A 13847-nucleotide genomic window follows, 5' to 3' on the forward strand; every position below is an offset into this window, starting at 1 on the left:
TTTTAAGTTTGCATGCTCAGATATCTCAGAATGAATAGGTTTAATTAATTTTATCTATTAAACCATTTCTAATACCACATATGGTGACTGTGGTCAGCAGCACCAATTTTAAGCTCATTTGCTCAAAGGACCAGTGTGAGCTATTGCTATCACTTAGTGTCTGTTGTCTAACGAATGTCGTGTTAACTTTTACCAAAAAACTCTAGGGCCAAATAAAACCAAAGTTGGCCACAATCACCCTTGGTGTATCTAGTTTAAAAAATTATTAAGCCTGCCAACCAACATGACCACCAAGGCTAAAAATAGTTGTAAAATGCATGTATTGTCTACTATCTTGTAAGCCATTATAGATAGATCAACCGACTTTCCATGCAAACACCAAAACTGTCAAACGACTCCTTATAGGAGTTATTGCCCTTTAATGATAATTTTTGCCATTTTTGTTGGTTCTTGCCTAATTAAATATCTTGAAAACTATAATAGATATAGAAAAAAATTTTAAATAGCAAAAGTTATCAACAAAACAAGACCTACTAGTGAAGCAACATAGCTGAAATTGCCCTGAAATGAACTTTTTTCCAATTTTGCCTTTTACCTTGAAAACTGTAATAGATGTAGAGAAACTTTACATAGCAAAGATAATAAGCAAGACTAAATCTATTTTAAAATCACAATGGCCAAAATTGTCAGTCAACTACTTATAGGAGTTATTGCTTCTAAATTAGGATTTTACCTACTTTTTGTGCAACACCTTTTCTATAGAAGCAAAAGAAAAACTTCAAACAGAGAAAATGATCAGCAAAACTAGCTCTACAAATAAGTCACATACCTGAAATTGTCAATCTATTCCTTGTAGGAGATATTGCCCTTAAATGATGATGATTCTTTACCCATTTTTGCATTTTTAGCAAAAACTATAGGAGAGAAAAACTGTAAACCACAAAACTGAATAGCTTAAAAGAGAATTTTAGTCATGAATTATATTCTACCCTATATTGTTGGAGAATTGCCATTTTTATACGACCGCAAAAATTTAAAATTTTTTGGTCGTATATTGGTATCACGTTGTCGTCGTCGTCAGCGTCGTCCGAAGACAGATGGTTTCCGGATAATAACTTTAGTATAAGTAAAAAGAAATCAATAAAATTTTAACACAAGGTTTATAACCACTAAAGGAAGGTTGTGATTGATTTTAGGGGTTATGGTCCCAACTGTTTAGGAATTAGGGGCCAAAAAAGGGGCCCAAATAAGCATTTTTGTAGTTTCCAGACAATAACTTGTGTTAAAGTGTATGAATCTCTCTGAAATTATACCACAAACTTCCATACAACAAAGGGATGGTTAGGATTGACTTTGGGGGGTTATGGCTTAAACCATTTAGTAATTAAGGGTAAAAAAAGGGGAAAACAAGGGTTTTTCTGGTTAAAGGACAATTGAGACAATTTAAAAGCAGTGTAAGGGAGGTAATCAAATTAAAATTAAAGAACACTGTTTGATTACCTCCCTTACACTGCTTGTAAATTATGTATTAAAAAATGATGATGTCTTGAGGTGATTAGCTGTCAATTTATTTTTAGCAGTTACTATTAATTAATATTAATTTTAGCCATGACTATGTATGTCATTTTATATTTTAAAACTTTTATGTTGTATTTAAATGGGTAATTTTGGTTGCAAACTGCATTAGAAATTTGAATTGAGATACTGACCATATCTTGAGGGAAAGAATTTTTTTAGGGAATAAGGGAAAGGGGGGGGGGGGGGGGGGGGTGTGAAAAAAATTGGAGGGGGGGACAATTTTTCTCATTTCAGATTTCAGAAATTAAAAGAAAATTTCTTCAAATAATTTTTTTCGGGGGTTAATATTCAATAGCATAGTGTATTGCACAAAAGCAAAAAACAAGGGTAAAATAAAAAAAAATTTTGGTGGGTGGGGGGGGGTCAATTCGCAACAGCATAGTGTATTGCACAAAAGCAATAAATTGAATATAAATTCAAATCATATAACCAATTTGAAGTTCTTTGACTACAGTTATTCGGTGTCAGAAACCTATTATGTGTCAAAAATTTAGTTACAATCCAAATTCAGACCTGTATCAAGCGTGAATATTGTGTCCATTTTGGCCCAACTTTTCAGGGTTGGACATCTGCGGTCGTATCCAGCTGCGCTCAGCGAAGCAATTTATTTTAAGATGCAAATAGATTCAGGTGAGCAACACAGGCTCTTTGGAGCCTCTAGTTTTCTTTCCTGTTACTAGCAAGATATATAAATTTTTAATTTAAAATCTATATCTTTTGCACAGATATATCCTCTCCATGTATCTTTGTTATGTTTTGTGCTTTTTGTGATCTTTTGATTAACACCTGAACACATAAATCCTAAAGGATTTATTCTTAATCTTGAATATCAAAACTGCACACTTAATTTGGGAAACACGCTTACCCAAACAAATCCAAATTTTACAAAAGAAATGTTATCTTTGTCATGTGCCATGATGTATTTCATTGGTTTTTGAACAATTGCATTTTTAAGTTTTGTATTATTGATTTATCAAGCAAGACATTTTTGCATGATCATTACTGTTACCACTTAATGTATTTTTAGAAAATGAAACACTTAAACTGTATATAAAAGGTAACTGTAACAAACCTCATTTACATAAAATAGTTATTTCTTATGATTTCATTAGGATTGCCACAAATAAGAAAACAAACTTAACTTTTTTTTATTTTTATTATTAAAGTAGATGTCAGGTAAAAATCAATGACACAGTTACCCATCTTCCCAGTATTACAAAAAAAGACATCAAAAAAACATTTAAAAAATAACATGGCTATGTAACCTATCTTACTATGTTACTATTCTTGAGGAAATTTATAGACAAAGCTTGTCTACAAAGAAAACAGAACATTTTCCCAAATTTAAACCACAAAACTTCCAACAGAAGAGACTGTATTGTGTGCTTTAAACAATGCAATATGTGTTTTAGCTATTCACTTCTCTATATTATGTCTAAAATTTATAAGAATGCCTTTGATATTTACACTGAATGTTGCTCAACTTTTGGCATTTATTTTGATCATAAATGAAAGAAAAAAAAATAAGCAGGAAAAGTTGAACTTTTTTTATACAGAAATGATGAGGATTGGATTGATTAATTTTTTCTTATCTTCAACTAATATGCTTCTTTTACGAGTGATGACTTATCATTGAGCGACCATAAAATAGTACATAGTCAGTGGTTTACTGTAATTATTTGTTGGATGAAGGATAAGATTTATGGTTAGGGAAAGATCAGTGATTTCAACAATATGAGCTTGTATGGTCAGGGTCCCTTGAAATAATGAATGTTATACTTACAATATAAATTTTCATATACAATTTCAGATTCTTCAAGTGGAGTTATACAGAAACTTAGCCTTGGCAGGTGTTTGTGTGTTTATTGTAACATTACTGTTAATTGCCAACTTATGGACAAGTTTGATCGTGTTTACATGTGTGATATTTACGTTGGTAAGTTTAATGAATATATCATTAATGATTGAAGAAGTCAAAATGCTTAAATGATATTTTGATAGTTGCAAATAAACATTTACTGGCTCTACTTTATTATAAACTTTCAGTCAGCACATTTTGCAGTCTTGAATTATATGACACTACCAGTAGTCTTTAATACAATACTGCTATCTCCTTAATATACAATTACGATCCGATGAAGCTGTCAGAATTTTATACCCCTCTCACAGGGTTGGTGGTTTGCTCTTGTACATCCATCTATGTTTTCCTTCAGGGATTTTTATTAAATGTTTTTGGGCTTCTGTTTTGATATGAATTGATATTGGTGGGGAGCTTTATGATGTTGATTTGTAATGTGAAAGAGATTTTCAGTATGCCAGGGAGCTATCTCCTGTTTGATGCTACTTTGAATTTTTATTATACCCACTGGACATGTAATTTTTAAACAGATATTTTTGATCTTCTTATGAAAAGAATTATTTGATATTATGTCTGGAACTTTACAGCATTGAGTTGGACTGTCAAATTTGCCAGAGATTCACTTCCTGTTTGACGATACCTTGAATTTTCATCATACCCAGTTAACAGAATTTCTTGTCAGTCTAATAATAAGGGGTAGTATACTTTGCAGGACCACGTGTGTAACTTCTTGTTGATATTGACATTTCTGTAATATATTTTTTGGAGTCAGTATCTGACAGTGTAATTTTTTTTCTCTCAGATTGACGTTGCAGGAACATTATATTTTTGGGATGTGACTATTGACACTGCCAGCAGTATCTTGTTGACTCTTTCTGTGGGATTGGCAGTGGACTATTCAGCACACATAGGACATACATATATGACAATTATTGGAGAAAAAAATGGTAAGAAACTTATTTAATGAATAACAACCATTAATTTTTTTGTAAGTCTCGTGGATTTATTGTGTTGACCACAATATGGAAATTTTTACCAGTCACAGATATGATGTTAATAAACATGATCAGATCTGTCAGCTCGGTTGCTCTCAAAGTGTTGGTCATAGTAAGGGGATTCATTTATGTAAGATTGAAGCATTATATGAAAAAAAAATCTGTTCTTAATTATATGTTGATATTATACCATCTGATTTTATCATAGCATGCTCATTAGATATTTTAACCTGCATATCAAGTTAGCTATTTCAAAGGTTTCATACTAGCATTGGAGACTTGCTAAATGGGCTTTAATTAACATGTGCATGCATGAACTAAAGAGTCTCTGACATAGAATTTGAAATAGTTTATACCTGGTTATAGGTTATATAAAGGTAGAAGTATATATTCACCTGCAATTGGAATAATTGTCACTTTGTAAAGATATTTTTTATCCATTTGTAGAACGTCCAATTAAAGCTTTAGCTGCCATAGGACCAGCTGTATTCAGTGGTGGATTCAGTACATTTTTAGCATTTTTACTGCTATCTAGGAGTAATAGTTATGGATTTGCTTTATTTTTTAGAGTAAGTATACATAGATTAGAAATGCATTGATTTAATTATACTTCACTAGTACAAAGTCAGGAATCAGAATTTATCAGATATAAGCTTTTGTCTTGTCATTCTATATTATTTAAAGCAGATGTGTGGTTTACATCATTAAGACAGTAACCAAACAACACAATAAAATCCCAAAAGACTTCTAAGTTCCATCATATTGTCTTAAAGAATAGACAAATTCCAATATCATACAACCTCTTATTCCACATTTTTTTCATGCCATGTCATGAATATGACTGAAGTATAAATATTTACCCTTGTCATTATGTATGTTCATCCTATTCAGACATTTGTATATCTGAAATTTGATGACATATTTTGTTTATGACCATATCTCAGAAACTTACATAGTTCAGGTATATCTATGTTTCACTGCCATAATGTTGAATTGTACAGTGAACTATATTCACATGTGCAGGCAGCTATTCTTGTTTAATGATACTTTAAAATTCATGATACCCACTAAGCATGGAATTTTTCCTTATGTATAACTAAGCTTCAGTATGCAGTAAAGATTCGATAATTGGACTTGAAGTTTATAATGGTTAATTGTACTGTTATAGCAATTTCATATCTGCTGGACAAGTCACTTTCTGTTGAAGACACTTTGATTTTCATTTTACCCACTGAGTATTAAAGGAATATGTCATCGATGTCTAATTACAACTATCAAATGTAACTTCTTGTTATCGCATATCTGGGTAAAGATGGCAATTCATTTCAGGTAGGCGGTTATGGTAGCCTTTTCCTCAATTCCTATGTCCATATCGTAAACTTGGATATATATGAAGGCTTGTTTCAAAGGTGAGACATTTTCACATATGTAGTTAAATTTTCAGGGTAAGATGTGAGATTAATTTTTCCTTGATTTAGCACACCCCAAAAAGCCTTGTGTGATGCGTTTCATGAGGAAAATCCCTTTTTTCACACAATAAGTTCTTTTAAAATTGAGTTTTTTGCATACATTTGATAACTCCATAGTTTTTACACCTTTATTCTATGGTCTTCTGCTCTCCAAATCAGTACAAATGGTTAAGCTCAGTCACACACTTGTTAAAAATTGAAACATGTCCAATATCACTGCACAGAGATTATTTATTAATATTCTACTTTTGAGTTCCTCACTTTGAGGCGCATTAGGGTATTGACCCATCTGGTTTATGGGGCTTTCTGCTATAAACTTCTTATGAAAAAGGGATTGATTGACAGGTATAAACTGTTCTGTCAGATGATGACCATATATATGTACAATTTGACAATAATTTTGTTTTACTTTAAAGATGTAAATGAAAATTTGTCTTTCTCTCATTGCTCTTCAGTCTTCATAGAATTGCCAGTGTTTTCAAGAAGTATTCCATTATATATCTGTTGTTTAAATTCAAAGATGATATGTTTCTATCATATTGATCTTTAAACTTTAACAAAAATTGTATCAAAAATTCTCGATGAAAATGACAGCTTCAATTGAATTGCAGTTGTCTCCCATAGATAGCTAGCTGGCTCATCCACATGGTATATATATCACTTAGAAATTCAGTACAACATTAGATTTCGCTTTGACTCATTTGTGTATCTGAAAACCAGATAATGTCTTTAGATGCTAGGCTATTTTATCCAAAGTTTTATGCCCTTTCCTTCAACATATTCCTCAACCCATCACCAACTGCTAAAAATACTCTTAGTGACCATAGCAGTTGAAAAAAAGTACAATTATTACATTATAAACTTTAAAATAAAATTTATTATAGTTCACAATAGAATTGGTTTATTTGAGGGAGACATTTTACTCTATCCTATGGCTGATAGTCTATGACCTTTCACAGAGCCTGAGACTTGATCATGTGAGGGCTATATTAAATGCGGATGGTTGTTACAGTTTATTACTTTGATAACAGAACATTCATTACAATGAATTAAATAACACATAGGCTAGGAGGGTGATAGAGCAGATTGTTACCCCTCCGGAAAAACATTGTCAACCTTGGCTTCACCTCAGTTGACAATGTTTTCTCTGGGTAACAATCTGCTCTATCACTTTCTAAGCTATGTGTTGTTTATGTAATGTTTTAATTACTTTCTATTATATCTTTTGGTGAGATTGATTTTTATGCCATAGTAGAGGGGCATTATGTTTTTTTCGGTCTGTGCATCTGTTCGTTTGTCCATCCGTCTGTCCGTCTGTCCCGCTTCAGGTAAAAAATTTGGTCAAGGTAGTTTTTGATGAAGTTGAAGTCCAATCAACTTAAAACTTAGTACACATGTTCTCTATGATATGATCTTTCTAATTTTAATGCCAAATTAGAGTTTTGACCCCAATTTCATGGTCCACTGAACATAGAAAATGATAGTGCCCGCTTCAGGTCAAAGTTTTTGGTCAAGGTAGTTTTTGATGAAGTTGAAGTTCATTCAATCAACTTGAAACTTAGTACACATGTTCCCTATGATATGATCTTTCTAATTTTATTGCCAAATTAGAGTTTTGACCCCAATTTCACGGTCCACTGAACATAGAAAATGATAGTGCGAGTGGGGCAACCGTGTACTATGGACACATTCTTGTTTTAGGGGTTTCCCAAAGCAAAACATGGCATTTGCCATTTGTGTGTATACACAAAATTCCCCATAGTCTACATTCAAATGGAACCAAACATGACAGAATTACCTCATAGCCTTATGATTTGATTAATTTATAAAAGTTTTGGCTTGAATAGTTCATAAAATAATACCCTCTTTGTGAACTAGGATGATGGTTATTAATAAATGTATTATTTTATCCTGATTAAAATTCAATGAATACTTGAAGTAAGACTTTGATACAGACTTCTGAGTGTCATAAATTACAGGGTCTCTTTTTAAATAGTAAATTAGTACTAATGGGGACTTATCTAGGTGTAATACCACCAAATCATAGTACATCACATCCGGTTGCATACGAAAAAGGGTCGTAAAAAAATATTCCCTTGAATTTCACAGTTGTAGGTAATTTATCATTCATTTCATTGCAGTAAAAAATTTCTGGGTCATAAACATATATCTTGGATACTTCAAAGCACCATTATTTTTTTAATTGGTGTTTCTATAGAATATTTTGAAAACTTGAGGTTACATGGTTACTAAAGCTTGTACACAGATAAAAAAGAGGTGAAAATTTGATTGGTTAACTTCCAGTGATGGTTATTTTCATATATGCAATGAAATGTTATGTGAAATTTTGTCTCTAGTACTGGACAGGATAAAACTTTACTCATGCCAAGTATTTCTTTATTTGAAACAAAGATAAATTCTGCACAATTTTTTGAAAAGTGCAAATTTAACAAAGACTAATAGGGGAAAATCAATGGTGGTATTACACCCAATATGGGAAGCTACACATGCACTTTTGACCTTGTGAGTACTCTCATTTGTTAAAATTTCATGCTATTTAAGTGAAATATTACAAAAAATGAAATATTCTGAGTGGATTGAGTCTCAAAAACACATTTATGAGAAAATTGCCTTGAAATAGGACTCTACCATGAATAAGAGTAGACAGAGCAAGCCATACTCAGTGTTTTGGGGAGCTTTTTCTTACTTTTTCTCCTTATTTCTTATATTCTGCTATAATAGAAAACTTTTTCCTAAGTGATACTTTAATAAATATATAGTTATAAGTAAATGAAATTATTTTTAGAGCAGTAACAACAAATTATTCACTAAAAGGGGAAGCATTTTATGTCCTTGTATGGAACACGGCATAAATTTAAGTTTTACGCAAGGACTTATTGAAACCTCCTTGGAGACAGTAAACTTTTATATGGATAGTTCATTCAGCTTGAATACTTCAATTACTCATTTATTATAACATTTCTATCATAAATGAGTGAAAGTTACCCCAAAATTTTTATTAATTGGTCTAAAAAGTTGAAACTTTGAGGAAATGAGAGGTATAAATGGACCAAAAGAGACCTTATAATGAAGACAAAGAGGTCCATTAGTGGTATTTATCATCCTAAAGTCATCTTTTGTATCATATTCAACTGTTTGTAGGCAGATGAGATAAATATATGATCATTTATTGGTCCACACTATATTCTATCATGATGGGGCTTGATTTGGATTTTTCGAAGAAATTTTGCTCGAATAGCTGTAAATGGCATCTTACATTATACAAGATTTTTCTTAAACTATTGAACTGATTATGACAAAACTTGACAGTAATGCTTGAAATAACCAGTATTACAAATGAAAAAAGTCACATTCAGTTTATTCAACAAAAAAGTCTTCTTTTCTAAAGGATGCTGTTCATTTATTTATTTTGAATTCACCTGTTATCTATTGTAGGTATTTTTTACTGTTGTTGTGTTTGGATTATTTCATGGTTTAGCATATTTACCGGTGATATTAAGTTGGATAGGACCAGAGCCCTATCACAACGAAGAAGATAATCAGAAATATTTACATAATGGTCTTTCAAATGGAATTAATGCTGATGAAAAGGTAAGTTAATATTCTTTTCATCACTTTTTGCATAACAGATTTATTTTTTTCATTTCTTACAAGAGAGGATGAGGCCATATTGAAATGACCTTTAGAAGTTTAGATTTCATCTCCTTCTACAGTAACTATCTATAAGGATATTTTAATTTATTATTATTAAAACTTTACTCAAATGTAATTTAAATCATGTTATTTCCAAACTTATGATAAAAGTAAAGTTAAAGTTACAATGCATTCAAATTCTCTCATATCTTGTAAGGACTAGAAAGGGGAAAACCCATGTGAAAGGAGAAAAAACCACCTAAGTGATATGATCTCAAATTATTGTATTAGAAGTTAGTTTTCATTTACGTTGAAGGAAATCATAAAAAAAATGCTCCGCTTTTAACTACATTACAAAATAAGTATATTTACAGTAAATTTTTTTACAAATTTGAATAAGCCTAAACAAAACAATCAAAATGGTCTGAAGACAACTTTACCAGAGAAAATTGCAGCCATAGCTTGAGCACAATATATTTTGCTTCATGTACAAAATGCATATTGTACAATTATGTAAATAAATTACACTTATGTCTATAAGTTTCTGCTTTAAATATTTACTGGTCTAGAGACACAGTTATTGTCCTTTGATTTTCCTTTCTACTAATATAGTCTCTAGTGTGGACAGTGATTAGCTTGCAAATTTTTTCATATACTCTCAAAATTTATTTCTTTATATTTTATGCATTAAAAAGTAAGTATGGGGATGATGAAATTACATGTAAAAACAAAAGGAGTATTTTTAAAATTTCACATAGCAATAGTTGTGATATTAGTACAACTTCTTTTTGACACCCCACATTATAAATTATTATGAAATTAGGACCCCTTAATTATGCATTATTTGTGTTGTTACATCAGTGTTGGTCCAATTTTTCCATGATTTATAACATTTTTTAGCATAGTTTACTTTGTCCTCCATCGATATCCAGTAATTTTTTGTGGCTAGGGATTTGATATTAACCTTTTGGTTACAAAAAATTTTGGATCGTTGGTTGCAGCCTAAGTTTTTCTAAAGCTTTAAGGTTCCAAAAAATGCACAAAATCATTGTCATTTGACAATATCTCCAAAATAGGTGGACTTTGGAGCCTATAAAGAACTTTTATGAAGAGATTTGTTTTACCTAGTGTAATATTAAGGCTTTTGAAATAGACCCATTTAAATAATAGATTTTGGCCTTTTTAATATTTTAAGATGAAGTTCAAATTTTAGGCCATATTTTGCCAAAAGTGAATCTTGTCCTTCAGGTAATGTAGTAAGTTTAAGGTATATAGATATAAGAAGATGTGGTATGAGTGCCAATGAGACAATTCTCCATCCAAGTCACAATTTGTAAAAGTAAACCATTATAGGTCAAAGTACAGCATAGTACTGATTTGGTCCTGGTAAAACAATTAGTATGTCTGAAGCTGTTGAAATGAATTTCCATATACGGTACCCCCCTTAACATAGAATTGTCAGTATTTTGAGTTAGAGCTTGTTAACTTTTCTATAATTTTGATAAAATTTGTCCCAAAATTAGTTCAGCAGTTTGACAATGAAAATTTGTAACATTGGAGTATTTTTTGTATCTGTCAGACACATACTTCCTGTTTTCCAACATTTTGAATGGTTGTGCCTAGCATGAAGTATGTAACTACTTGTTTCATTAAGTTTATATTTTACATTAACCTTGTTTTTTCTTATTTGTAGGAAGAGTATGAGATGTAAGTTGACAAGTACATTTAAATTATAACAATAATTTTTTTTTTTTTTTATACTTTATAAGTATAAGTAAGTCCCTGTTATTTATAGCTAGTATTTATAAATAAAAAAAAGCATTATTTCAAGTAGAGGTTTTAAAGTTAAGAAGAATAAATAAGTCCTTTTTATGAGCCAGTATTTAACAAATGCAAACTTTAAAAATTTGGCCTGAATAATCCATTTAAGGGTATGTAATATATGGTTTTTGGTTTAACAGGCTATTATTTGAACTTGGAATTATTTTTAATTATGGAATTTGCATAATTTCATGTGTTTGAAATTTTTGATAAATTCCATGTTTATTAAGTATTATTATGTTTTGAGCGGTACATAACACTTTCCACACAATGTATTTTGTATAGATAGTGTTGTGCGCAGCACAGTACATTCTTTTGAAAATTTGCTATCTTCTTTGTAATAGTAAGTGTTGTGCGCATCCCAGAACATTATAATACAGAATAAACATTGAATCCATTAAAAATTTCAAGCACAAGAAATAATGCAAATTCCATAATTTAAAATAATTCCAAGTTCAAATAATAGCCTGTTGTTTGTTATTCCACAGAAGATGAACATGAAGATTTTACTTTGTCTTTCTGTCAGTCTGTCACACTTAAGTTCCATACTTTTTCTGTCAGTCTGTCACACTTAAGTTCCATACTTTTTCTGTTGTGCTTCAATCTATAGATAAGATAATTTGGTATATTTTCATATCATTTAAAATAACAGATTGAATTTGAATGGCCTTATCTTACCCTCTCCTCATTGCATCATATCTTAATGTTACCCTCTCCTCACTGCATCATATCTTAATGTTACCGTCTCCTCATTGCATCATATCTTAATGTTATTATTGGTCTGTTTTCATCTCTCATATCTTATATACATATATTTTATGGTCTGAAATTTCTGAGTTATCCTACAAATCATTTTCATGATTATTTCAAACCTCTTAACTACTTGAGTTTGGCTACTAGTTATATATTGATACATGTTCAATAGTTTCAAATTATAGACATGGAAATTATATAAGGCTTTGAATATATATATTATTTAAGTTGTAGTGTATATGGAGTTTTGTTTAGCATGTTTTACTTTATAATACAGAAGTTATTGTACATAATTTGCACTTACCTGTAGAGAGTGTAATAATTGAATTATAATGCAAGGTATTATCGTCTTTGTTTCTTAAGATGAACAATGATTCACCATATTGTGTTGATCCTGATAACAGTTGTTATTTACTGACAGGGATGCTGATTCTGGCTGTATCAGACAGGATACCAGTACAGAGAACAGTCCACTGAAGTCTTCACAATCAGAATCTGGTAACAGTTCAGAAGTTACAGATGGTACAACATGTGCAATAGCTTCTAGTCCAAGAGTGAAATCAAAAAGTACAAATTGTGTGGATAAAAATGCAGAATTTTTACCAGAAAATGAAAGGTAAGATTTATTGAAATGATTTTGATCCAGTAAAATGTTACTTTTACCAGTATAATGTTACTTTTGCCAGTATAATGTTACTTTTGCCAGTATAATGTTACTTTTACCAGTATAATGTTACTTTTGCCAGTATAATGTTACTTTTGCCAGTATAATGTTTCTTTTGCCAGTATAAGTCCTCTTTAAATAACGAATTTATTATTATTATTATTATTATTATTATTATTTATTATTATTATTATTATTATTATTATTATTATTATTATTATTATTATTATTATTATTATTATTATTATTATTATTATTATAGTATAATGTTACTTTTGCCAGTACAATGTTACTTTTACAGTGTTTATCATTCCAAATCATGAGAGGGGTGTTTACTGCATTGACCAATTCATTTGATGATCCATCCAAAATGAAACCTTCCACTAAGTTTTATTTTACTTCTAATTTCTCTGTTAGCTTTTGATTTTGTATTTTTCAAAAGGTTTGATAAAATTGAGTTGAACCATATTAGCCATTTTACGATCTTGCATAGGTGATATTTCTTATTTTCCAAGTGTAATTTAATGGTACCCACTAAACATGAGATGTTTTTATCAAATTTTTTATGCATAGAAATGATTGCATAAATGATGTGCAATGAATTATGCAAAGAAATAAAAGTGTGAATAACATGCCAACTTTCTTGATCCTTGTATATCAAATTGTTTAGCAGGATGTTTAAATAGGCTGCCATGTCTAATCACAATGGGGACCTTAAAACAGATGCCTCTTTGATGGGTCTGTAGATGGCCTATTGCAAGGCAAAATTTCCGCCCCTATTCAATATACCCTCAGTTTACATTGGCAGTCCAAAAGACACACCCTTCAATCTAGTCAATCCACTCATGCAGAACCGATCACTGATATAAGACACACCCTTCAATCTAGTCAATCCACTCATGCAGAACCGATCACTGATATAAGACACACCCTTCAATCTAGTCAATCCACTCATGCAGAACCGATCACTGATATAAGACACACCCTTCAATCTAGTCAATCCACTGATGCAGAGCCGATCACTGATATAAGACACACCCTTCAATCTAGTAAAT

At 30.9% G+C, this 13847-nt stretch overlaps 1 protein-coding gene across 2 annotated transcripts in view; it reads left to right on the forward strand.

The window, feature by feature from the left end:
* LOC127711751 (NPC1-like intracellular cholesterol transporter 1) overlaps window positions 1-13847 on the forward strand; it is a 71213-nt gene that overhangs the window by 51671 nt on the left and 5695 nt on the right. For both annotated transcript variants that reach the window (XM_052217865.1, XM_052217871.1), the window contains 6 exons: window positions 3389-3514; window positions 4239-4383; window positions 4879-5000; window positions 9357-9512; window positions 11248-11261; window positions 12550-12744. In XM_052217865.1, coding sequence (XP_052073825.1) covers window positions 3389-3514; window positions 4239-4383; window positions 4879-5000; window positions 9357-9512; window positions 11248-11261; window positions 12550-12744 — 758 coding nt within the window. The remainder of the gene's footprint in view (window positions 1-3388; window positions 3515-4238; window positions 4384-4878; window positions 5001-9356; window positions 9513-11247; window positions 11262-12549; window positions 12745-13847) is intronic.

Source organism: Mytilus californianus, unplaced genomic scaffold (genome assembly GCF_021869535.1).
Source record: "Mytilus californianus isolate M0D057914Y unplaced genomic scaffold, xbMytCali1.0.p SCAF_1, whole genome shotgun sequence".
NCBI classification, from domain to species: Eukaryota; Metazoa; Mollusca; class Bivalvia; order Mytilida; family Mytilidae; genus Mytilus; species Mytilus californianus.